The sequence below is a fragment of the Mustela nigripes genome, chromosome 4 (assembly GCF_022355385.1).
Source record: "Mustela nigripes isolate SB6536 chromosome 4, MUSNIG.SB6536, whole genome shotgun sequence".
Taxonomy (NCBI): domain Eukaryota; kingdom Metazoa; phylum Chordata; class Mammalia; order Carnivora; family Mustelidae; genus Mustela; species Mustela nigripes.
Window position 1 is genome coordinate 100392416 of NC_081560.1, and position 27083 is coordinate 100419498.

Below are 27083 nucleotides of genomic sequence, written 5' to 3' on the forward strand. Positions count from 1 at the left end.
GGGGGGTGTATGAATTTTTAAAAGAATAATAAAATAAAATAAAAGTAATCATAGTATGGTGGGCTTTTCTTTCTGGAAAATTCTCTCAGTACGTGACTTTTTATACTTTTTGTCTTTTCCATTTGCCAGCTAGAGTGGTATGGTGCCTGCATGAGCTGTTTCTCTATTGGAGGCTGTTCGGCAATAAATTCGTGAGGAATAATAGCATGTGATCATTCTAGTTAAAGCAGTTAATAACTGGTTAAGCGACATTTCCCTCAAATGACTGTTTTCATCGCCCCAAAGCAGTCTCCTTCACCCCATCCCATTCCTCCCCTCCTCTTCAACAATGCCCCAACTTCCTCCCCAAATCTGCAGCTCCCAGCCCCCTGCCACCCTACACCGCAACCCTACAACTGTATTGTCCTCTTAAGCACCGAGCGATCCCGTCTGCCGAGGCAAGAAAGATTCAATCGATGGGGAAAAAAGGCAAATTGGAAAAAAATAAATGCTCCTGCTCTCCAGAAGGAAAACGTAGACGGAGTCGCCAAGCCCGGAGCCTGCGGCGGGCCGCCCGGCCCGAGTTCCTGGCAGGTGGGGAGCCGTCCGGCGCGCAGAGAGTTAAAGGCATCATCGCAGCCATTAGAGGGAAAAGTTGCGGCGCGGCGAGCCCGGTGAAGTCCTCCAGCCCGCCCCTCTTGCCCACTCCCCACTTCCCGAGCTGGCTCGGCGTTTAGGGAGGGCAGTGATCACGCAAGCCGGAGCAGCGGGCTGACGTTGGACGAGCTGCGAGGTAGCTGAAAGCAGGCAGCGAAGCCGCGGAGCCACTTCCCCGCGTTGCAAGCCCGAGTGTGGACTCGAAGCCTCTCCGAATCCGAGCCAGCTGGTTTTAACCTTCGCGAATTGCACTCCCCTCTCGCCAGAGCCAGTCCTCGCGGAGCGAGCAGCAGGATGTTTGCAGTGTCGCGCGCAGGGCTCTGAGACGGAGCCTCTGAGACGTTTGCATTCCTTTCTTTTGGGGCTTTTTGGCTGTTGGCTTCACTGATGTGACCCCCCTCCCCTTTTTGGAATGATGGGGATCTTTTTGGCATATGTTGGATTTGTTTTCTTTTCCGTTTTATATGTACAACAAGGGCTGTCTTCTCAAGGTAAGTCTGTGCTCCTTGGCAAATATACATCTGCTTGCAGTGTGTGTGTGTGTGTGTGTGCGCGCGCGTTCTGTATATTCAAAGAACGGCCAAGCAGATGTAGTGAGAGTCCTAGCAAGTAACAGTGGAATAGTGTTCTGTTTGGCGTTTTTCCTTAAAGTTTATTAAATAGTAGGCAGGCTAGATTTGAGAGCAAATCTACTTGGTTCCTGACAATGAAGTGGGTTCCTGGGTAAGCGCAAACACAGGTGTGTGTGTGTGTGTGTGTGTGTGTGTGTGTGTGTGTGCCTTCTGTATGTGTGCATACACTGGGTAACCACTCATGCATACATAATCATGGCAAACAAACAGAGCTGGGGACGGGGGGCTCTCCATCGCCAGTCCTCCTCAGTGTAGGCAGAATTGGTTTAGTTTCCTTTTTCTGGGTCCTTGCGACTTCGTTTGCATGTGTGTTTATCAAAGGACAGACTCCTCTGAGGACCCATAAAAAGGCACGACTTGCATTCCAAGCAGCAGCGGCGGCGGCAGCCTGCTGAATCCAGTTGTTCCGGACTTCGCAGGCTGCAGTGATCGTTTCAGCACCATGAACAGATCACATCTCTACTGCCAAAAGACTGCATCACTTCTGCAAGCCGAAATGCCATAGTCCTCCTTCCAGCTTAAACAGAAAAGTCCTTTTCACATCAGAATGCCTTCTTTAACATCTGCTACTTCCTTTAAGTACAAAAACAGTTCCACGCCAGTTGAGATCATTTTGATATTTCCTAAAATTTTGAAAAGACACACTGCTGATGCCTCTCTTTAAAAAGTGGGGTTGAAGTGCATCCACCCTGAATCAGTCCTGCAGACCCTCAGTCCTCCTGTCCACGAGTGTGCGTTGTAACTGTGCACTTCCATCAGCCACAAATCTTTCCAAGATTACTTTTAGGGAAACATCAGCTCTTCACAAAGAATCCCTTGGACAAGAGAAGAACAACCACCCAGAGCATTCCATGTTAAAGAAATGCCTTTGAGAGTAAGGGAACATTTCATTTTTGTGAGTTTCACCTTAACTCTGAATTTGCAGACAGGCAGTGTCAAGACTGATAGTGAAAAGACTGAAGAAAAAAAAAAATCTCTGGTGACTACAATACAGTCTTTACTCTGAACTAAAACCAGGTGTGTGATCCTTGTATGCCATGATGTATGCCAATTTACCATTCAGCTTGACGAGAACACTTATGAAGGTTAATCTAGAAAGAAAGAAATGTTCACAGCTTAGAAAGTGTGCAAATTGTTTCACTGCTGTGGCCTTAAAATCACAATGGCTAATGATTGTTTTGATAGATCATGCATGTGCATTTTGACAGGTAATCCTGATCCATTCTCTATGACTTGAAACAATGAGTTAGTCATAGATTGTCTAGAAACTTAGAGCAAGAAGCTCTCCCTATATATCAGCTTGGCGGATTTACCAAAGATGTAGCTCATTGAATCCCTCTGTAAGTTTTGGGTAATGCTGCAATCTGACAAAAGGTATATGGATCTAACCATGGGCATCTTGGCTAACAGAGATGAGTTATTTGGCAAGCTTGTTAACCTTTCCATTATTCTGGACTTCATCAACAATAAAGTTATTATGCATGATACCAAAAATGAACAGGAATGAGGCAAAGGAAAGAGGGTTGGGGAACCAGGCAACGTCCGAGAAGTCACAGAGGGGTTTTGTCGCCTTTTTTTTTTTTTTTTTAAGTCCAAGAAAAATAGCGAGCTCTCAAGGAAGGAGACGCTGACAAGAGTGGTGTGGTATTCCAAAAGAATGCATTTCTGTTTTGCAGCAAAATTTACCGAGTTTCCGCGGAACGTGACGGCGACCGAGGGGCAGAATGTGGAGATGTCTTGTGCTTTCCAAAGTGGCTCTGCCTCGGTGTATCTGGAGATCCAGTGGTGGTTCCTGCGGGGGCCCGAGGACCTGGAGCCCGGGGCCGAGGTGGCTGGTGCGCAGGTAGTGGAGTCGCGTCGTCCACAACGCACCGTGCGTCTGTCCCACTCACTCCCTTAGTCTTCTAGGTGCACCCAGGGGTAGTGGACATCCCTGGGGACCCGCCTGGCTCTCTTAGCCGTGACTGATGCCAGGGAGTGAGCCGGAATGTGTCCTGGTGGCATTACGTTAAAACCATGGAGGAAGTCAGGGTGTGGAGTGTTTCCCGATTAAAACTGGGAATAACCTCCTCCTTTTAGTACAAGCTGTTGTCCAGCTGTCAGTAGGCGACTACTGTGTTGTTACATCCCAAGACACCCTCTGTCCTCCTTCCAGGACGGGGTCGGGAGGGATTTTTCTGTGTCTCCATCTCACACACACACACACACACACACACACACACACGTCAGTTCTCACCACTGAGGTTGGAAGAAAAGAGATTGGGGGTAGGGGGAGAGAGAAGAGGGAAAAGGAGGGGTAAGGGGAGGTGGGCGTTGGAGGGAGGGAAAGGGGGTAAGAAAGGGAGAGGAGGGGCGGCGGAGAGAGGCGGGGAGGTGCGAAGGTAGAGGCAATGGGGAGTGAGCTAAGGAGGGTACCGGGGGCTACTCTCGAACACACTAGAAAGGGGGGCGGAGGGGAGGGGAGAAAGAGGAAGGGGAGGTGTGGAGAAAAGGAGTAGGGGCTGGGAAAGGGCAGCAGCGGGGAGAGGAGGAGGGAGCGGGTCGGAGCCGAGATCGGACAGTTCGGCAAAAGGCCCTGCGGACTTGTCCAAGCGAAACAAAGAAATCTGGAGAGAAGAGACCCCAGGGAGGGGAGGCCGGCCGGGCAAAGACGCAGACTCCTGTCCGCGCAAACTTCCACTCGCGCCCGCGCCCCTCCGGGAGTCGGTCCAGCTCTCCCGGGCCCGGCGTGTCCGGCGTCCGGATCCAGCGCGCGCGACTCGGCAGCGCCCCCGCGCGGCCCTGCCGCCCCGCGCTGCGCGGGCCTCAGCCGGGGACCTGTGGACCCGCGGGCCGGGGCTGCGCGCGTCCTGGTCGGTCTCCTTCCTAAATCACCCCGACTGAGACACCCTACTGCCCCGGACTGGGTCCCGCCGAGCCTCTCCGAGCCTCACCGAGGCTCACCGAGCTGGCTCGGTGCGGCTGCGTTCCGGATCAGGATGGGGACCGTCGGGGTCCCGAGTCTGAGCATCGTCTCCTTCTCCCGCAGGTGGAGCTGGTGCCCGACCGAGACCCGGACAACGACGGGACCAAGATCAGTGTGAGTATCACAGCGACAGGCGACAGGGGACGCGCGCCTTTGTCAGCTGCCAGGCAGGCCCAAGCTGAAAATTGGGGAATTTGAGGTTTTTAAGAGCTTTTTAACTACTGTCCCGGGAAAAGGCAATTTCACAAACGCAGGATAAGGTCCAGTTTTCTCTTTCTTACTTCACTGGGCACACAAAAATTGAAGCAGATTCAGAGTCGATACAATAAAATTATTTCAATATTGTAAATATTTAAACAATTACTAGAGAATTATTTGCCAGCCAAGAGTGTGACATTTTTTTCTTACTCTTCTTAGCACTTACATAACTGTAGGAGTATAGGACTGCAATATTAATATTCATTCAAAGCCATAAGAATAATTATCCTTTAAGAAGTAAAACACTAACTTATGAAAATCTTTCTAGGCAGGAAAAAATTATGTTGAAATTGTATTGAAAACAACTGAATTTTCAATGTGATTCATATGTGATTCATTCCTATTGACAATGCTCAAAAATCATATAAATATAAAACCATAAGGCAATATAAATATAAAACATAATTGGAGGAGGTTGGCCTATTGAAAATATAGAGATGTATTTTGACTTTTAATAATTCTATGTGAAATTAGAAATAAAAAGAAAATTGTATTTTTTTACTATACCACCAGTGAAACTTCCTAGAATCCCTTTATACTGATAGAACTGGTTAACTAATTCATAAATAGTAAGCAAGTTTTCATTAGGAATGAAATAGTCATATTAATTCAGAATGTGCATTTGCCTAGTACATATGTTATAAATATATGCATAAATATATATTCCTATTATTTATTCATTTTAGGAATCTAAAAATCTAATGACCTTCATTAAAAAAGAAAATTTATTCTGGAGCTGTTACAACAGTGAAAAAGTGGTATATGATTGGAGTTACATAACAACTAAAAGTATAATATATATTGTATTAACAGAACCAAATTCTGATATAAATGTATAAATATCAAACAAAAGTAAGACATAAAACAAAAACTACAATTTATATTTATAAACTCACTGACTTTTTAGACTATTTCAATTCAATTATTATGATATTACAGAAATTATTGTTTTCATACAGTGCTAGAAAGGCTTTACTGGTAAAATCAATTATTGACAATACTGATCTTAAATATTTCATTTTTATAGATATATAGGGACGAGGTTTTCTACTTACTACTCATGCTTCACCCTTCAGCCATGACTGTATCCTCCAAAGACCAATAAGGAAGAGCCTCACACATCCTGAACTAGGAAGCCATACGGTTAAGATAACGTGATCATGTACATAGCTACTAACAGTATTCTCTTTATAAAAGATCATAAAGTCTAGTGAATCAGCAAAAGTTCTAGTTACAGACGGAGACAGAAAGAAGTTTAATAGGGTGACCTTGGGGTCATGTGTCTTAAACCAACAGTTGTTGACTTAGAATTCTCAGGAATGCTTTGATCAAATATTGATATGAGCTTTGCCTCCTTAAGAGGCAAACTTAATGTTTCCACATTAATCCAAATGAAGTCATTTTCTGTTATTAGTAGTAGTAGTTTAGAGAGGGGGAGAGAGAGGGAGGGAGGGGGGCAGAGGGGGAGAGAATATTAAGCAGGCCCTAATGGCCCATTGCAGAGCCCGTTGTAGAACTCGATTTCATGACACACAAGATCATGACCTGAGCTGAAATCAAGAGTCGGAGCTTACGTGACTGAGCCACCCAGACACTCCTAAATGAAACCATTTTCTAACAGCTCCCTAGATGATTCTAATGTACAGTTAAGGCTGAGAATCCAGGACCCAAATCCCCAAGCCTCAGTTTACTCTACTGTAAAATCATGATCATACAACTACTCCAACTATCTCAGACCTTATTAGAAAACTCAACTGAGACTATTTGAAACTATTAATCCCCATTATTTTCAGAGTATGGGTATATTAATATGTAATTTCACATACAAATAAATATAGGCTATGGTTATGGTTCAAATATTGATAAATATTTGTATATACAATTCTGTATGTAAAAAACAGATGACCAATTCCCAAGTTTTCTTAATTACTTACAGCCATTTGAAAGTGTATGTCTTCTTCACTTCATTTCTCTGTCTTTCAAAATCATGCACATCCTTGAATCCTAAGAGTCTTTTGAAATCCATCATCCTGTCAATCATGGATAATATATGATATATGTCAAATTTAACTGTTCTGGTAAAGATGCTTATGGATATATATGTGTATATGTATATTACACATAATACAAACATATATAATATTTTAATATTTATATATAATTTTGCTATTAATCTAGCATCAAAATTATTAAACGAAATAAGAGAGCCAACTATAATTTCGAAAATCAGACCAGTGTCTGATTGATGGCACCTCCAGGTCCAGTGGCATAAAGACCCTGCCATGGCAGAGGGTACGTACTCTGACCATAGGACTCCAGGTTATCTTAATCTGTACCTTAAGCCATGCCACCCCATGATTGTTGGTAAGACTGCACCAAACATTTGAGTAGAATATTTAATATTCAAAGGTACTTTGTCAGTACCTTTAGTAAGGCATCCCGTGTGGGGATCAAAACACATTCTTGAACTCTGTTGTGACCAACCAAATAATTGTGTGATCTCTCAGAGTTCGTTGTTGCCTGCAGTGAAGGAAAGAGGCTTTATAAACGAAATCATTTACCATATTCTGTTTGTGCTTCATGTGACGGAGCTCTCCAGGCAGAGGTCAATCTCGTGGTTGGAAAATGGCAGGACCGCCTCTGGAACCTGGGAAACGGGGACCACGTGGTCAATAGAATCTGGCGCTGACTGGATTGAACTAATTATTCCGTGATTTTGTGAAGCCGGTTGTTAGTGCAATGGGATAAATATGACTTTCGGATTTGACTGTTGAGAAAATAAATAGCTCTCTGACTGTGGCTTTGAGGCTGTTAAGACCCTTTAATTTTCCAACATTAGCAAGCTGGGGAGCGAGTATGGGAACAAAATCGTTTGATGTAGCGCTTTATTTTTTTTCCCCACCTGCAATTTTTCAGACAGTGAAAGTCCAAGGCAATGACATCTCTCACAAGCTTCAGATTTCCAAAGTGAGGAAAAAGGATGAAGGTTTATATGAATGCAGGGTGACAGATGCCAATTACGGAGAGCTACAGGAACACAAAGCCCAGGCCTACCTGAAAGTCAATGCCAACAGCCACGCCAGGAGGATGCAGGCCTTCGAAGCCTCGCCCATGTGGCTACAAGACATGAAGCCTCGCAAGAACGTCTCCGCGGCCATTCCCAGCAGCATCCACAGCTCGGCCAACCAGCGAATGCACTCCACCTCCAGCCCTCAAGCGGTAGCCAAAATCCCCAAACAAAGTCCACAATCAGGTATGGAAACCCATTTTGAGCCTTTCATTTTACCACTCACAAGCCTTCCCACAGGAAGATTGGTCAAGTAGAGTAGACAAATGTATTATGTGCGATGGTTTTAAAAATTGGAGACCTAGGTCAGTTGAAATAACGAGGGGATGAGACACAGGAAGCTTAAGGCTTGCCTTCACAGAGGATGTGAGTTGCCCTGTTAGTTGCTGACAGTGCTTCATGTCCAGGGGACCTGAGAGCTGGACTTTCTTTTTTTTTTTTTTTTTCCCTTCTGTATTTACTCATTATAAGGTCAGTAAATCATGTAATGTTGGTTGCATTATAAATGCTGGTTCATTTTCTCTACAGATTTATGTATTGATAATGGCCCAAATTAAGAGACTTTCACTTAATCAAAATGTAAATAAAAAAGACAACACATTTTCAGCAGCCCATGGCTTTAAGGCAGGATTGTTCTCCAAGGGCTTTTGATTTTGAAGGGGAAACTTCAGCTGCCTGTGATGAAAGTGATGATGATAATGGGAGGAAGTGAGGGGGGATGAAAGGCAGTAAGTGGTGCGGAGATAAGGCAGCTCCCGTAAATGTGCCTTCGATGCCAATTTAGAAGCTTAGTCACACATTTCCAAAGTCAGCTGTGCAAGTTAAAGCTGTTCTGAATGGCATTAATTTATGCAATCACTCAGCCAATGGAAACTCATTGAAGGTCTAACCTTGATGTGGGATAAAGTCTTCTTGGAATGAGCAGTACCCTGCCCGACCCTGTGACTGTTCTGTATTTTGTTCAAACACTTGACGTAATATTACAGGATGAAGGGAGCATAAAAATATTTAATTTATCTTTCTTTCAGTTTTCACCCTTACAATTTATCATCGAAGAATTATTGATACTACTGTTGGTAACAGAAAATTATATTGCTAATGTTCAATGTCACTTTAGCCATTAAATACAAAAACCTGGTCATTTCATTAGGATGATCTCAAATACATATATAATATATATAAGATATTTGTTTATGAACAGCACTTTTAAAATAATATGTGCCAACCTAGGTTTCCTACTCGTGCATCACGTGCTAATGGATATGATTTGGAGACAGATTGACTAAGGGTCCCTGGAAGTTTGCATTGCCTTTAAATTTAGGTGAGCAGGCATCCCAGCATCCCTTGGTCATGGCAGTTTCTGCCAATCTGATAAATAAGTAGCTTAGTCTCTTAGCCTCCCTAAGGCTCAATTTGTGTGGCTTTGTTTCATTTTCCTCTTTATCATCATTTTTGTTTTTCAAGCTAAAAAACAAAACCATAGCTAGAATGTATATGTACATAGATACTATATGCATGTATGTCCACCTAGACATATACAGCACACAGAACTATATTTATATATGCACCTAATGATTAGAATTTTTGTAGTCATGTTTGATAAAGATTCAGTGTTTTTGGAGACATTGTCCCCCTCTTCCTCATGCAAAAACAACAAAGAAAAAGAAGCCAGATACTATATGCAAAATTACAGATTAGCTTCAGCAGACAGTTTAGGATCTTCTTGGTGAGAACTCCTAATCATGAAAGTTAAATTATTAGCATACCAAGAATATCCAAACCAGATATCAAAAATCTGTTTCATTGAATAAAATCAAGTGGATTACCCATTCCAGTAGAGGTTTCTAAGCATAGAATGAAATGTCCTATTTCTACATTATTTACTTTTGGATGAAATAATGTATGCTAAAAATAGCTATTTTAACATATTTTTCTTGGTGTTGTGATAGGAGCTAAATGGTACAGCTCTTGATACCCTCTAGCAATCTTCAAATAGAAATCACTGCTTTTCTTCCAATATGCCATAAGCCTTCCCTGTTGGTTTCTCTAAAGCAAGATGGAAGAAGGGGTGCTGACTTCATGAAAATGTATATGCATCCAAAGCTATCTGCTTACAGCAAAGATCAATATGGAATAAATCAAAATCTTTAACCTCTATTTTTTTCTACCAATGAATACTGAAAGATATTTTCAATACATTTAGTAATGCTTTTTGACTTTTAGTTCAGAAGCTGAGGTTCCTCAGCCACCCATCCTATCCATGTGTAAGTTTCTGTGCTTGCACAATTATTGTATAAAATACAGTCTCTGGGGTGGATATGTATAGGGTAGATTCAGTGTAATACCTGCATCCTGGTTTATAATTTTGCTTTATGATATTTCAGGTTATACCCAAATAAAGCTGATTTCAATACTCATGCTTCATTTAGTCACTCTCCATCCTTCTGAGAGCTTCTATGCCAGGCACAATGATGCAAAAATGGGAGACATACTTCCGCTCTTCCAAGAGTGTATATTTTTATTTGTGAGCAAACAAAATATTTGTAAATTTCATTGGTCGTGCATCTTTTTTTCCCTCATATTCTAGTAAAGGGAAGACAGGATGAAGACATAAAAATTAAAATCTTGCTTTTACAGGCCAAGAGTGGTAGTAGTCTTTTTTTTTTTTTTTAAAGATATTTATTTAACAGACAGAGATCAAAAGTAGGCACAGGCAGGCAGAGAGAGAGGGGAAGCAGGCTCCCCACTGAGCAGAAAGCCCCATGCGGGACTCGATCCCAGGACCCCAGGATCATGACCTGAGCCCAAGGCAGAGGCTTAACCCACTGAGCCATCCAGGCACCCCTGATAGTAGCCTTCTGTCTGTTTTCACTTGTTGCAAGGAGGAATGCTTCATTCCTGGTACATGTGTTACAAAAGTCTGGTTTATCTGTCCTTTTATCTTCGTGATAATCTTAGACTTAGTCCATTAAATTCTTTAGGCTGAATTGCTCAATTCCTAATTCACAGTATTTTTCTGTCCAAGAATTTCTGTCTCTATGTAGGAAAAGTATTAGCTGAAAGTAATTTGGTATATATACATATATATATAACGTCCAAATGGTCATATAATTAATCGGTTTTCCTAAAGCAGAAATTTACACCCCCCCCCAAAAAAAAAAGAGAGATGGGAAAAGAATATTTCCATCTATATACCACGAGATAAAGAAAAGATTTAACTATCATTTAATATAGCTAGTCCCATATATTTTCCAGTATTTTTGCAAAAGTTAGTGAGCATGTGACTGTACCCTCCTGCTTTAAACTGTTAACATTTGTGACATCTCTTTTTAAATTCATTTGATACTCCACAGTTAAAACCAAAACAATGAGGAAAAATGATAAACAAAACTTGGCTTTTGCACCCCTTGATTTCTCATCTCCAGTGCTTTTGAACGGTCTCCAGTTTCGTGCACGCGTTACTAACAGGAGAAGAAAGTCCTGTAGATGTTCAGAGGAGGAGGACGCCCTGATCCTAGCGGGAGCGGTTCCGTTCCTCCTTCACAGGGAACACGCACATGTACTTGAGCCTCTCCCCTCCCCATACTAGAGCATCCTCTCCTTGTGTCTTCCTGTTTCATCCCCCTTTCAGAAGCCGGAGGTGCCCTCGATAAGCCACCTCTCCCGTCTTCCCCGTGTTCCTGTTTCCCTGCCCCTGACTCCTCCCCAAGCCCTGGAAAACCTGCAAACCAGACTGCGTCCCGCGCCCACGTGCTTCCCCCAGCCGCACCTCCTGTCCGGCAGGGGGCGCCACCTCCCACTCCCACTCCCAGCACCTCCTTCCCTCGCGTCTCCTCCGCGCGGTTGCTGGGAGCGTCCGTCCTCCTGCGTCCTCCTGACGGGCTGTTAGAGCTCAACCTCTCTGTGGACTGCGTCCCCGCCCAAGCCTCTCTTAAATGGGCCCAAGCCTCTCTTAAATGGAGTCCTGTTGCAATCTTAACTCCCTGCTCCAATCATCCATTTTTGAAGATTTCCACTGCTAACTTCCCCCACGAAGTCCCTCCACTCACGTTTCCAATTCTGATTTCTCTCCGGAGAGCCAGGCCAGGGTTCCCTACGGTCCCCCAGGACAGCTCCGCACATGCCCTCTATACAGGCGCTGGGGCAGGGCAGGGATGGCTGCACCCATTGGGTGTCCCCCTGTCCCCCCACCCTGGGCCGCTCACTGGCCAATTTGACGATGGGGTATGAAGTAATGTTGTGCAAGTAACGCAATGCCAAGTCCGCACTTAGCCTTTCCAAAGCGGGCAGCATCTGCTGTGACCTCTTGGAAGCCAGGCACCAGGTGCAGGCACCCTAAGACCCCTTACAGAGAAAAGCCCGAGCTGCCCAGCCTTGAACTTCAGCTCTGCTGCTCTGTCAACCAGCACTGCTCAGCTGAGCCCAGCTGATACTGACTCCTGAGAGATTAAAAATATATGTATATACATATTATATATATATAGTTTGAGGGTACAAGGTTTTAAGGGGGTCTAGGTTAGTCCCCTGAACACAAATACACAAAACTGAGTGTTTCTTAGCTTCCTCACCAAAAAGAAACGTTCTTCCTCTGGTGCTCCCCAATTCTCTTAATCATCACATGCAAACACAGATCTCGTGAAAACCTTGAAAACATTCTTGTTTCCTCTTCCTGTGGTGACCACAATGAATTAGACCTTCTGTCCCACTTTCCTCATCTCTTGCAACAGCTCCTGATACTGCTCGTTTAAGTTCTAATGCACCAAACAGACCACAACAGAGCAAGCATGAAATAATTACTCTTCCCAAACCGCACAAACTTTCCTGGTCTAATTTCCAGCCTCATTTCTCCGGAGTTCCCAATCCTCACGCCCATAATCTTCTTAATTCGTATTTCCTCAAGTTTTCAGGATACTGTTTTACCTCTAAGACTTAGCAAACGTGTTTTCTCTGCCTGGGTCTTTCCCTCTTAGTTGAGCTCCCCTCAAATGCAAATGATTTTATAGACCTTCCTCGAATCCTTTTAGAATTGGTTGTTTCTTCCTCTAGGGCTTGGCAGCAACTTGTTTACTTTTCCTTTGAAGCCATTGGTGTGCCTTGTAGTGTAGGAAGTTTTCCTGAGGGCTTTCCTCCTTAGGATTTCACCCTAAATCCCCCCGGAAGCCCCCCCTCTCTGGCTCTTGGGGTAGTTGGTCACCCAAGGATGACTTCAAGGCTACAAACACTACAATTTGCATTTGTATTCCTCCAGGTTCCTAGAACAACTAAGGTTCATGTTTTTTGTTTTGTTTTGTTTTTTAAGATTTTATTTATTTATGTGACAGAGAGTATATAAGCAGAAGGTAGTGCAGGGAGAGGGAGTAGCAGGCTCCTGCTGGGCAGAGAGACCTATGGGGGGGCTCAATCCCAAGACTCTGGGATCATGACCTGAGCCAAAGGCAGATGATTAACCCATTGAGCCACCCAGGGCCACCAAGTTTCCTCAAGTGGAGTTCATGTTTGCAGGAGAAAAGGAAAACGACAGGGACAATAAATCTTTGTTTTTATCTTTTTATCCTTATAATTATATTTGCATAAATACTACCACTATTTCAAAACTCACGGAGACTCTGAACACTGTTTCTCAAAGTGTCCTGCAGACAACTTAAGCCAGACTCACCAGGAAGCTTGTTAAAAATTCATATTCTAAGACTCCACCTAGCACCTCTTAAATGAAAGCCCCTGAATCTAGAACCGGAAATGGCATTTTTATGTGCAGCAATTTATGAAAATCATTAGCTCTAAAAAGTTCTTATGGAGAAGGAAAAAATGTGTGTCATTTATTATGAGATACGCAGGCATGCGTGTGATGCTACAAAACACTTTTTTATAGAAACTGGTCTTTTGCCATTATTTATTTTCTGGTATTGAGGTGGACTTTTGTGAATTTGTTCTCTTCCCTCCTGTGATCAACAGCCGGCCCTTGTAAGAAAATCGGCTGTGGCTAAGGGGTAGTTATGTTTCTATGTGTAGAGTCTCTAGTCACTCAGCAGGGATGCTGGTTCACTGAACTCCAAAATATGATTATTGTGTTTTCACCATGAGGTGAACCTGAACATTGAGAGGCAGCTATTGCCACAGCCACTAGAAAGGAGGCACTCCCCAAGTCCCTCTGCGGTTGATCAACATGGCTGCTTTCCAAAAGTGACCAGATTTAGCCAGCATGGTCTTGAAACAGAATTCAAAGCTGGCAGGCGCGGGGTGGGGAGTCCGATGAAGGGCCGAGGGTCTTGCAGGAGGCTGTTTTCCTCATTTAAAATATGAGGAAAGGGTGAGTTACATTTAGGTAGAGAGCCAATAATATAATTTAGACCTCAATGTTGATTTTGGTTTAAATGATCCAACTTGGCTGCTTACACAGGTTAAATTAATTTGATCACTGTAATTCTATCAGTTAAATGGCTGCTATGTAAATCAAGCATCTATGAATAAGATGAAAAATAGATTTGAGGCAGTGCTTTAGATAATACAGTCCACGGGATCTGCTAGAGCTGTGTTTGAACCAGAATTAAGTAGATTAAAAGTCCACACTGGCTAAATTCGCTCACAAACCATATTTAACTCGCTGAAATTGAGTAACTAGCTGAATCCATAAAACCTAGGCCCAGCTATATGTTGAAAGGGCTTTTCGGTGCACCCCTGGCCACATTAGGGTGCATTTGTGGTTCTCAGGAGCTTTGTAGTTGAAGAGACATAAAGCATTGCCAGAGTTGTAAGCTCTTGTCTCTGATGATTCCTTGAGATTTCAGAAAGCTGCTAGGGGAGCAGCTATCTGCATAGACAACCAAAGGTTTGAGAAGTTGCTGGAAGACTAGCTTCTGTTGGTCAAAATAACACATATCCTAGAAGAGAGGAGAGTCCCTTCTCCTAAGGAACACCACTGCCCCTATAGCCTACCACAGGTGCATTCATTTCAGCCTTGGAGGACCCTAGACACAGCAACTGAGGAGGAAGGCCCCTCCCAAGTTATCTCCATCACGCGCGGCGGGCCATGTCTCCCTTTCCTCATGTGTTAAGTGGGAACTATGGTATAAACCTCATCAAGTTTGAGAATTAAATGAAACCATGTACAGAGAGCTCGACATTGATCAAGCCCTTAATAAATGATAACTGGCTGCTATATTAATATTGTTGTATATGCTTTTTTATTATTCTGATTATTATTAGGAGCAATGAGGTGCTGAGAGTAAGTGGTCTATACCACCTAGCTCCTCGGTGGTGAGTATTTTCCTCACTGGGTGTGTGTAGGTGAGGGGTTGAAGAAGGTAGACTGAGTCTTCTTCATTCCTGGCTTATGTTTTATCATGTATAATTTCAGAACTTTCTTTTTTACTTCTGTCACAGTGCCATTAATTGATGATAAATTCTCCCCCATATAACCGTACTGAATATATTAGCCACCAGCTGTCTTGCCCAAGGTTGTAACTAGATTCTTACTGTAAAGTGTAATAAAATTCCAAAGGACTGTTAAGAATTTGAACTGTTTGGCCTGAATAAACACCCCATATTTGGAAATCACAATTGTGCTCGCTGGCTAAACTTAATTAAATTCAAGCTTTCCAAAAAGACCCTCAGAACTTTTATAGTCATAAAATGACCATAGATACATCTGAAAACATAAGCAAGTGAAAACAGTTAAAAGCCTTAAAAAGAAAAAAACAAAATGGATTTAAAACCCAATAAGCCCCAGCTTGTTTGCCAAGTGAGCTGTGTACAAAATATCTCTGAACCTTAAGAGCCTAATTTATAAAACATCTTAACACATAAGGGCCATTTCCAGCATTAAGAGACATGATATATTTTAAATATCTAACAGAGGTAACCTGGCAAAGAGTTAGCTCAGCAATGGTTGGTTCCTTCCTCTTTACCTACAGGATTTTAAAGTATATTATTAATTAGCTATGATTTAAAAGGGTAATAAAGGAACACAAATATGGATAGAGGTGAAAGAAAATAAACCTGGAAATCTCTCAAATTATGTAAAATAATATGATATCTGATAAGCTAAAAAAAATAAGAATTAAGGAAGGATTTAATTAATAAATGACAAGAAGAAATATTCTAATTTATGATATGTATACAAATGAACTCAAATTAATTAAAGAGGTAGGCAGAAAAGAAAAATCAGAGAAAGATTAGCATAAAATCAGGGGCCCTGAGGCTTTGAAGATTTAGAGTTACAAAATATACAAGTGAAAAGAACATTTTACTATAAGTAATTTAAAACCTTTGTTTACCTAAATCATATTTAAGTGAAAAGTGATACAGCAGACAAGGAAATATGTGTGTCTAATACGTGGGAAAAGAAGAAAATAACCTTAGTTTTACATATGCTATGATTATGTAATCCATTCCAATGACTTAGAGATGCCATAATAAACTTAAATCAATTCTCTATTTGATAGCAAAACTGAAGTAGAAAATATTTGGGGCTTAATATATAACTTTCAATAGTAACAAGATCAAAAAGTATAAAATATCTAGGTTTTTAAAAAATAATCGCAAGCAGTCTAAATAAATATGAAGACCATTAGAACACTTTGTTCAGAGGGTTTAGGTTTGAATAAATGAATGAATATGGATGTTTTGGGATGGACAATTCCAATTTTAAATGTGTCAGGTTTTTCAAAAATATTTATAGATTTGATACAGTCACAGTCAAACCCCTAGTCTTTTTGTTAAAACTTGACACATATAATCTTGGCGAAGGTTTATAGAATCAACGTGTATCATCAAGGTTAGAGACTCGGGCATTTTGCTATATGCTTACTTGCACGGTGAATTGGTACTTTCCTTCTGGAGGAACATTTATCTGGAAAGATCGGTCACAGGGCTTTAGACTGTGTGTGACCCACACATACCTGAGGTGATGTTCCTGGGAGGAAATCCCAGAAAGATCAGTAGTGAAACAAGCCCCGGCGCATGAGGGAGATGCTCTTCCACAGAGGCCTTCCCGAAACAGCAAATAGACAAACGTAAGGGACCTACCTAACGAATATGTTAAAAAAAAATTTTTAAGTGTTTTTTTTTGCTTTTTTGTTTGTTTGTTTGTTTGTTTTTTCTGACAGAGAAACAGCAAAAGCAAGAACACAACCAGGGGGAGTGGAAGAGAGAGAAGTAGGCTCCCCACTCAGCAGGGAGCCCCATGTGGGGCTCAATCCCAGAACCCAGAACCAAAGGTAGATGCTTAAGGACAGAGCCACCCAGGTGCCCCAGTATGTTAAAATATTAAAATCATGCAGCGAATATTATGCAGGTTCTAAAATCAAGTTTTAATGAAATTAGGTAAGATTCAATACAGAAGACGTGAAAAATAGAGGATACAAAACATTAAAGTAAAAAATATAGTATACAATATCTCAGGTTAAATCAACCTGAGATACTTGTGTTGAAAACTGATAAAGATATGAAAATGTACATCAAACATCAAGATGTTATGATTTTCATTTTTCATTATTTGCTTATTTGGGGTCTATAATTAACATTTATACAATAATAATTCATTGCTTTTGTTATATGGAAAAAAACCATTATTTAAAATTTCCCAGATTTAAAGATAGGTTAATAAGAAGGCTGCCTGAGTAGCTCAGTCAGTTAAGCATCTGACTCTTGATTGTGACTCAGGTCATGATCTCGGGGTTGTCAGACCAAGCCCCACCTTGGTGTCAGGCTCCACGGTCAGTGGGAAGTCTGCTTGGGTTTCTCTCTCTCTATTTCACTCTGCCCTCCCCCACCACATACTCTCTCTTTCTCTAAAAATAAGTAAATCTTAAAAAAAAAAAAAAAAAAAGACCAATGACAGCTCATGAGAGAGAAAACAAACTAATGAAAAATAAAATATGTTCAACAAATTTAAAAAGACAAAGTAAAATAATGGGTGTGATTGTGGAGATCGTGACAAATTAAAAATATATGCACGTGCACATGTATGTACACATGTGCACATTTACATATACATGTATGCGTGTGTGCATATATATACAGTAAATGTACTGCTATGAAAGTGGTGTACTCAGAAATTGCTAATGGCATTGAAATTAAGAACACTATGTTATTTACTGGAAGCTGGATGGAGAATCTGACCATCAAATTATTCTTTTTGTTTTTCTAAATATAATAAGTGTGATCTTGACAACCTTATTCTGATTAAACTAATCGAGCACATGTAAAGTCCATAAATTAAATATCATGCAATCGTTTTTCCTTTTACTAGTATGACTCATTCAGCCCCGGATTCAGAGGGAGTGCAAAGCTGTGAGCAATGGCGCAGTCATTGGTACTGTCAAGGAAAATTAGTACCCTGGAATATTTATAAAAGATAGTTATGTTTTATTTAATATGTCTTTTAAAAAGTCTGAGAGAGCATTTTTGCATGAACTTAGAACCCTATATGCATTTAAAAAAAAAAAACAATATAGGTTAAACTCTTAGTGCTGGAATTAAAGCAAGTTGTAAAACTAAGAGTTAGGATTCCTCATTCCACAAAGCTGATAACTGTGGGACCATTGGAAAGATAAAAAGTAAGAAATTATGTGAAGCACTTTTACCACCTTCACAGACACGAGCATTTTAATAAAGATGAAGTAATGCCATCACGCTTCATGTTAAAGTAGAAGGGTCTGAAACATTGTGAAATGAGGGGAGCCTAGTATGGGACTGATTTCTTTCTTGTGTTATTTATATGTTTTATTTTACAGACACATTTTTATTTTTTTTATTTTATTTTTTTTTTAAAGATTTTATTTATTTGACAGACAGAGATCACAAGTAGGCAGAGAGGCAGGCAGAGAGAGAGAGAGGAGGAAGCGGACTCCCTGCTGAGCAGAGAGCCCGATGCGGGACTCGATCCCAGGACCCTGAGATCATGACCTGAGCCGAAGGCAGCGGCTTAACCCACTGAGCCACCCAGGCGCCCTACAGACACATTTTTAGCAGCATCTCCTTCAGCCATCTGGAACACGTTTGAGTTTTAATTTTTCTGATTAAATAAATTTATTAATTTTCTCATTTCTCTTAGCATTGTAAATGGTTAATTTGAAAATACAACATTTAGGGAGCAAGGCATAGAAACACAACTACTAAATAGGAAAAAAACCTTGAGAATGTAAAAACTTGATTTCAAACAACCTGAAAATATAAGTATTTTGAAGATACGAGCTATGTCTTGATATTTTTGGTGTTCTTGTGGTATCTAATGTTGTGTTCAGCATATAATTAGGGTTAAATAGATGCTTAAGGATTGGTGATGATGTTTTGGTTTATGTATGGTACAAACCACTTAGGAAAATACCACTGCTCAGAAGATACATGAATTCTAATGTAATTCAGTCAGTCTCTAACAAAACAACCCCAGACAGCTGAGTATTAATGGAGAATACACTTGGGTCACCCTTCATTGCATACCATGACAACAATAATAATATTCATTTATTTAAAATCATATTTAATATCACATTATGTTTAGGAAGTTTGATGAGCAGTCTGGGGCAACTATGTACTTTTATTGTATCTGCATGTCTGGATGAAAAGATATGGATTAAAAATATATATATATGTATTGTGTCAGCACTGTTAATTACTTAATTCTGCTGGCTAAGGTCATTTCTGTTATGAAGTTCATGTATAAAACATTCTAATTTAGATAATTTTGAGATAGCAGGATTAAGGGAAAAGGTACAAGTATTGGCGCAAATTTGGAAAATGTATGGGTAAAGCCTTAAAACATTTTTCTTATGTTAAAATAACTGTGTTTTCTGAAGCTATACAGTTGGTGTTTTTCTATATCCTGTTGGAATTAGGTCCTCAACTCATTTTTTCCTCAAAAACAAACACTGCTGAACAATTAAAATTAATTTTTTTAAATGTAGGCACATTACTATATGAATTCTGTTGCTGTCTTTCCTTTTCAACTTACATATGAAGACCAGTGAAAATTGAAATCACTGATTTGCAACTTTTTTTCCTTCTCTTTCCTTTACTTCTGTGTCTTTATGCTGAGTGTCTCAGTTTGCCATGTCTCTAAAAATGGGAGATGTGTTTCTTTCTTTGATGAGGGATTCTTCTCTGTTGATGTTGAAGAGGGACATCTATGACACAGTGCAGCAAGACTGTAGATGGAAAGAGATCCTCTGCTTCTCCAACTAGTGAGTGACGGCTCAAATAGGAAAATACAGCTCGCTTCCCTCTCCGCTCAGCAACCAGTAATTCTCACCCTGGTGCAGTTCCCATGAACGTTCTCACTGGTGAGTGTCCCCACTCAGGGCTCACTGGTCCAGCCTGCTATGGGGACACAGGCATCCTACATTGACCCCAGTTGTCCTCCTTATTCCCTCCACTCCCCACACTGAATGTGCTTATTTAAGCCCTTTGAGAAATTTGGCATTGCTGGACAATACCATCAGGGCATGTGTAGTCCCTAACAGGGAATTTGTGACCGTTCCAACAAGATGTGGATTAATATCTACCTTTGCATTATGAATAAAGACAATGCCAATTAATAATGTAAACACACATGCAGAAGGCATCGTTAAAATCCACGAGTAAATAGTTGCAAAGACCCGAGCAGCATTTATTTATGTGCTGCTGCATGTGGTGCTAATAATAAATCATTCTTACCCATGCATTAAAGAAGTTATTAAATGTTTGCGGTATTAAAAACTTCACTCTCTGGAAACATTCTGTTTTCCACTAATTTATATTGGTCTCCATTCCATTTTGTCAAAGCAGCTCATATTATCGAAGATTTCCAACAGGCAGAATTGAGAGTCTAGGGTTTGCAGGCATGAAGAATCTCCAGAGGAAATTGTGAAGCATGTTGTTAGCTTGTAAACTGAAACCGGACTGGTTTTGAATTTCAGCAGCACCTCCTACTAGCTGGGTAAACTTGAACATATCGCAGGTTTAACAGCTTCGGCTCCTTAATTTGGAAAACGAGTCTAGTAACTTCATGAGACCACAATCAGAGGTAAAGAAATAATAAGTGTTCATGAAATATTTGCTCAAGCTGTGTGCACCAAGATCGGTCTTACTTGGATGACTGTCACAATGAGCATTATTTTGAGACACACGATGGCCTTAGGTGGGAGGGGCCATCAATTTTCCTGTTCCTTCTCAGGTCACTGTAGAAGGTAGAAACCCTGATATCCTGCCACAGCCCGAGTCTGGAAAATTCTGTGGTGAATGGTGTATCAGCCATGCACCTTGGCAATTAGACTTTGTGCACATGGACAACTGCACTTTTTTTTTCTTCCCTCAGCTACAATAAGAGGCCTCATGACTTGAACAGAGGTGTAAATTTGCTGATGGAAAGCAAAGAGAAAAGGAAATTTATATAGCTGCTGCCAGCATGCCAGGGCACAATAAAATAGGCAATTTATGTATTAGGTCAAAATGAAGCACCCTTCTTTTAAAAAATGGATTTCTGGAAGAAATTGGCACTGGATCCCTAGGAATTCTAATAAAAAGATATTCTTTTCAAAAAATTATAAGATAAAATCATCCTATTATTTGACCTTTCCCCTTCAGTAGTGATTTAGTATGTGCACACCTGAATAAAAATTACATTAAAAGCTAGCTCAAGTTTTCCCACATAGCCATTCTCATTTCTTAAAGCTGACATCCTTAATAAAAGAGAAGTATGTCAAAAGGTCTGTCTGTTCCTAGAGATGTAATGGACATGCCATTCTTTATATACGTGGCCTCGATACAGACAAAATTATTTGACTGTTGCTTCTTTTATTATCAGAGCGTTTCCAGTTTTGGGTTTGTTCAGATGATAAGCCTCACTAATACTTTTATAAAATAGAGACACTGGAGTGAGACTGTGGAGACCCAGCAGGAGAGAAATTGTTTTCTTTCTCTTTTTTTGTTCCTTTTGACTCCACTAGTTCCTCAAACAGGAAAAAAGAAGCGAATTATACCCAAATTTATAGACCCTGCGTTAATTGTTTCTCGTATCTAAGCCAGTGAAAAGTTGTACTCACACAGGAGATTTACCTATCAGAAAATATTCACAGCCACGAGAAAGCAGATACTGGAAGAGCTGGTATAGTGTAGGTAGGATAAATTTTCCAGATAGTCGTCTAAATGCTCCACTTAGTTCTTTGAATTCGATACCCATATCCTCTTTTGATGCTTTTTCCGGGTAGACCAGAGCTCCGGTGGTCTCACTCCATCACTACATTGAGGTCGTGCTATAAAACAATCCACTTTCTTAGTCCTAGGCTATCAAACTGAATAGAAAGCTTGGAAAAAAAGTTCTTAGAAGAGGACATATAGGAAGGATGGTGGAGCGACCTTCTACTCAAATATTTAAATGAATTTGGATGAACTTATGTTCGTCTATGATATGAAAAGTCTATGGTATGAAAATTTCAAAATATTATGATGTCATACAACATTTGGTACACCATCTAGAGCAGAACAAACTTTACATCTTATAAATGTTTAGGAAAAAAAAGTCTGATGATTTTGTATCGCATATTTATCAACTCAGAGTTGGGGAAAAGAAATTTTAGATCTTTTTTTTTTCTTTTTTCTCTGAAGCATGTTATAGCCAGTGCGTTTTCTCTGAAAACATTAGTGTACGTTCAAATAATAGCTTCATGTCTTGATTTAACAGATGCGGAGACAATGGAGCATGGTCGTTTGCCTCAGGGAATTTTATTTTAAAAAGCCTGTCCTTATTCTAAGTTGATCTGACTTGCATTTCTTCACTTTACTACCTGTTCCCAGGTAACTTAGGGTGAGTTACTCCATGTCACTGAGTTACATTTTCCTGATCTATGCATCTACTGAACAGAACTGTGGAGCGGATGAACTAAGACAATGTATGCAAATTACCGAGTACATCTTCCTGCCACACAGGAGATGCCCGGTGTGTCTTAGTCATTTTGGAAATTGATGTGAACGAGAGGGTTGCTACGTTGTTAAACAAGCCCAGTGTCTTCCAGCCTCGTGACCGTGGGCGCTGGGAAGCAATGGCAGTGCAGATGGAACCGTTTCAAAAGGAAGGTCGTAAAAGGGAACTAAGTTCTTCTAACCTGCAGACAGATGAGAGGGGCAAGGCGGACTTCGCAGTCTGGGAAGTGGTGTTGAGTGAAATGAGGCAGGGAGATGCAGGACTGATCTGTCCGAGACAGTGGCTCTAGCGATGTGGGATAACTATGGCCCATCTCCCCTGGGCTGCGCAGGATGCCACGGTCTCACTCCTGTTCTCTGATTGCTTTTTGTTTGTTCGTTTGCATGTTGGTTTGTTTAAAGCAACAGATGGAGTTTTTTGTTCTTCTTTGAAGTAATAGTGATAGCAAAGATAAAAATGTTTGAGGCTTTTTCCTTTTCCTTTTTCTTCTTTCATATTTCTCCTTAGCCAAACTCTATTTTATCACAGTCAGCCTCTTGAGAAACGCTTGCGTTTCCACATCTCCGTGAAGGGGCTGTGACACTGGCTGTTGCATCAGGTATAAGAAGAGCGGAAAGCTGGAAGCTAAGTTTCTGCAGTCCTTAGACTTCTAAGAAGATTATTAGACTTCTCCATTTGCAAAATGGAGAAAATACCTTTCCTGTGTTACAAAGGCTTGGAGAATTACACCTGGGAGAGCACTGTGGAAATCTGTAAGCATAAAAACAAATGAAAGTCATCATTATTAAACAGAAGTCAAAGGACATCCTGAAATGGCGTTCTGAGTCCGAGAGAAATGTCTAGGTTCTGTTAGGCTGCTCTTCATCTGGGCACGCTATCTGTACATTTTCTTCACATAATTTAGATAATAGTATCCATCTTCTTCATAGGAGATTTTCTGTAAGGGGCAAAAGTTGTAAAACTCTCAAGGCATTGTCAAAGACATTGAGAGCCATTAAAAAATTGCTCGAGTTTTGTCCTTTGCCTTTAAGGGAGCATACAGTGTAATCAGTGAGATAAGCTATGGATGTAATGAATTACAAGTCAATGTAGGCTGTGTTAAGGCCATTGGAGACTGGCTGGGGTGAACACACAAAACGGATGCAGGTTATTGGAGGGGAAGAGTTGCTTAAATTCGTGGTCCTATTAGGGAACAACAGGTCACCCTGCCTGGCCTGGGCATAAGACAAAAGAAACCAAATAAAGCAAAATAGGCAAGCTAACACAATGTCTGCCATACTAATATGAAAAAAATTACACAAACAGTTTATGCTCAATTTAGGAAATGTAGAACAAAGTGTTTCTTATTTGAGATCTTAGAAATGAGAGGCAGCAGAAGAAATTGGAACTCAGAGCTCCCAGCTTCAGTCCTGGTTCTCATTATTTCACAAAAGTAACATGTTTCTATCAGTAAAGATAAGAATGAAGTATGATGAGTGACCAAAGTTTGACTAAAAAAAGAAAAAAAAAAACAACTTTCTATAGAGTATAATAACATGTTTGATAATAATGTAATATTCAGAATGGTGTATATCTGAATGGAAAGGCCTATGATGAATATTTGTTAAAAGAACACAGGGCAAATGACAGCATTTCAGAGTCTTAGATTTAACTAAGCCTTTGGGTTTGCAAAGATACAGGAGTCCCTGTTTCTTCATTCAAGACCTAAAACAGAAAGTAGAGAAAAACAATCAGTGATTTGATGATAAAATTGCCTTAGAATCTAATGTATTGGGGTGGGGGGAAGCTTTATAATGGTCCTGACAGAAATACATTTCATTTAATAGAATATGCCAGGAAATGCATGGACCTAGAGTGGATGAATGATTACCAGAAAAAAAAAAAAAAAAGTGCTATATCACAATGGCGTATTGTGTATCTGATGGCAGCTCAAAATTTTAGGAGCCTTAAAATATTCTCCACCGTATAGAATTGGGTTTCTTTCCGATTATACTGCTTATGTCAACTTTGTTTTAACTTGCACATGCTGGACATAGTATGGCTGGAAATGTTGGGTCCAAATGAAGTAGCTGTTCCCTTCATATCTCTTGGGAATGAGGGGTTCAGGCAATTCCTATGAAGGGTTGATTATATGAGGAAGGGGCAGGTGGTCTATGACGGGGGCAAGTGCGAGCTAATCCCCAATGCCCACACTGAAAAGGAAACGATTATTTCACAAAGTATCTTTTTTGAAGAGTGAATCATTTTGCTTGCTTTGATTGCTCTCAGCATTTTTTAAACCTTTACTCAATATCAGACATATTTTGTGTCAAGTGCGGTTGGCTGTTCTAAGAGCCATGCAATCATTTTCTTCTCTTTTCCTTCCTCCCTGCCTCCCTTTTCTTTCTTTTTTCTTTTTTCTTTCCTTTTCTTTTCTTCCTTCCTTCCTTCCTTCCTTTCTCTTTTCCTTTCCTTTGTTTTTGATTAAATGAATTCTGTCAAAGAATTTCTCTTCAAAAGATAATGAGATTATATATTTAATTTTGGAAAGTTCTGATGGTAGTGGTTCTACATAGATTGTGTATATTTCCCTGGCATGAACTTTGTGCTGAGAGCTGCACATGACCACTACTATCACCTTTGTATTGTTGAACATTCTTACCCGACGTGAATGAAGGTGCCCTGTAGAGACTGGTCATTAACTGCAGGGTCTTCAGCCATTAGGTATCTGTGAGGAGATATTGTGTTAAATATATGGTTCCCTACCAAACAAAGACAATCAGTTTGTTCACTACCAAACTCTGACAATCAGAGTAACCTAACCAAAAACAAAAACAAAAAACACCCAACAACCAATAACAACAACAAAGTTAATGCTAGTCTATTAAATGGCCATCTTAGAACCCCCAAATGTTTATTCTGCAGTGATGTTTTGAGAGCTTGTGTTTTTGCCTCTATTTTTATCATTTGGCAATGTGGACCTGAATATGACTTAGGGGAAATATTCAGAAGATTGAATTTCCATACCTTTAACCCCTTCAACTTGTTTCAATCTATCTCCAATTTAAAAAAAAAAGAAGAAGAAGAAGAGGAAAAGAAGAAAGGAAAAAAAAAGACCCCTCCCAAAAAAGAAATTCTTTGAGCTTCATCACATTTTTGTTTTCTTACAAATAAAGGTATTTAATATATAAGTAATAGCTAGAAGCTTACTGAATAAAATGTATGATGAAGAAAATGCAAGAACACAATTTAGTTCTCTCCCTTACAGTGTCCTCAAGCTCTCTCAAAAATTTCCAACTCTTGATAGCACTCAGTTTTCCTTAGATTTTAAGATAAACACTTGAGGGATGCCTGGGTGGCTCAGTGGGTTGAACCTCTGACTTCGGCTCAGGTCATGATCTCTGGGTCCTGTGATTGAGCCCCACATCGGGCTCTCTGCTCAGTAGCGAGCCTGCTTCCCCCCCTCCCTGTCTGCTCGTGATCTCTGTCAAATAAATAAATAAAATTTTTTAAAATAAATAAATAAGAGTAAACAATTGAGAAATATCTTTCTCTAAAACAAAATGCCCTAATGCACCCATCCCAGAACACATTCTCCCTGCCCTTGAGAAGCCTGCTGCTCTCAGTTTTGGTTATACTCCTTGGTTTTATGCTTATGCAGTAGTCAAACAGGGGATGCGTTTTCTCTGTACCAATAGAGGAATAGCCAAATGACTATAGTGAATGATCCTTAAAGAATTACTTAAAGGAAGAGCATTTGGATTTCTTCCTCTCAGTGTTCCCAACCCTGGGATGGCATTGTTTGAAAACAGACAAAACAAAACAAGACCAACTTCTGGGACTGAAATTCTTTGTATGTGTTGTTATTTGCAGTGCATGCCAAGACATTCATGTGAGCACCAGAGCCAAGCTGGCAGCTAATTAAATATATATATGTATGTGTTTAAAACAACCTAATAAGGAGCATTGGAAATCTTCAAGATGAGCGAATATCTTATAACTTCTTCCGCAGGTGCGAGGATAGCTACAAGCCATGGACTTTCTGTCCTGCTTCTTGTTTGTGGCTTTGTGAAGGGTGCTTTGCTTTAATCTAAAGTGCTGACTTTTTTCCAATATCACTTTCTCTTCTTAAAGCAAAGAGCAAATCGCCTGTAAAATCTACGGAGCGGACAGCAAAGTTGACCCTAAACTCCAAGCACCACTCTGCACCCACTGTTCTCTAATTACCTACCCAAGGAGCGCCTGCTTCCGGAAGCATAAACGAAGAGGCTATCACACGCTTTGTTCATAACATTTTCTTGGGCAAATCACTGATCTTTTATTTCAAGAAAATTAGTGTGACGTGATAGGACTTTTTCTAATAGCAAGATCTATTTTTTTTTCCTTTTCCTTCGGCTACTTAAAGCATCATCTCAATGACTGCTCAGGGGTTGGCCTGAACATCATCGGTATAGCAAATATTTACTATGGATTTCCTACTAAAAGACACATTATCTTCAGGAAACAAACAGAAATCAAAAAGCTACAGAACACAAACTATCATCAAACAAAATCCCCAGTTTGGGGCAACAACAAAATCGTCAACACTGCGAGTCAACAAGGAGAACGTTATTTTAAATAAGACGTAATAAAAGAGGTTTTTTTTTTTAA

General features: G+C 40.5%; 1 protein-coding gene across 2 annotated transcripts; it reads left to right on the forward strand.

Annotated features, from left to right (window-relative positions):
* Positions 1-570: 570 nt before the first annotated feature.
* On the forward strand, positions 571-27083 carry VSTM2A (V-set and transmembrane domain containing 2A). Of its 2 annotated transcripts, none has more exons than XM_059395783.1 (5): positions 571-1127; positions 2945-3111; positions 4297-4347; positions 7408-7744; positions 26568-27083. In XM_059395783.1, the coding sequence occupies exons 1-5, from the start codon at positions 1049-1051 to the stop codon at positions 26654-26656; spliced, it is 723 nt and encodes a 240-aa protein (XP_059251766.1). In that variant the 5' UTR covers positions 571-1048; the 3' UTR covers positions 26657-27083. The 2 variants fall into 2 exon arrangements, with proteins under 2 accessions (XP_059251766.1, XP_059251767.1); XM_059395784.1 differs by having other exon boundaries at positions 26446-26661.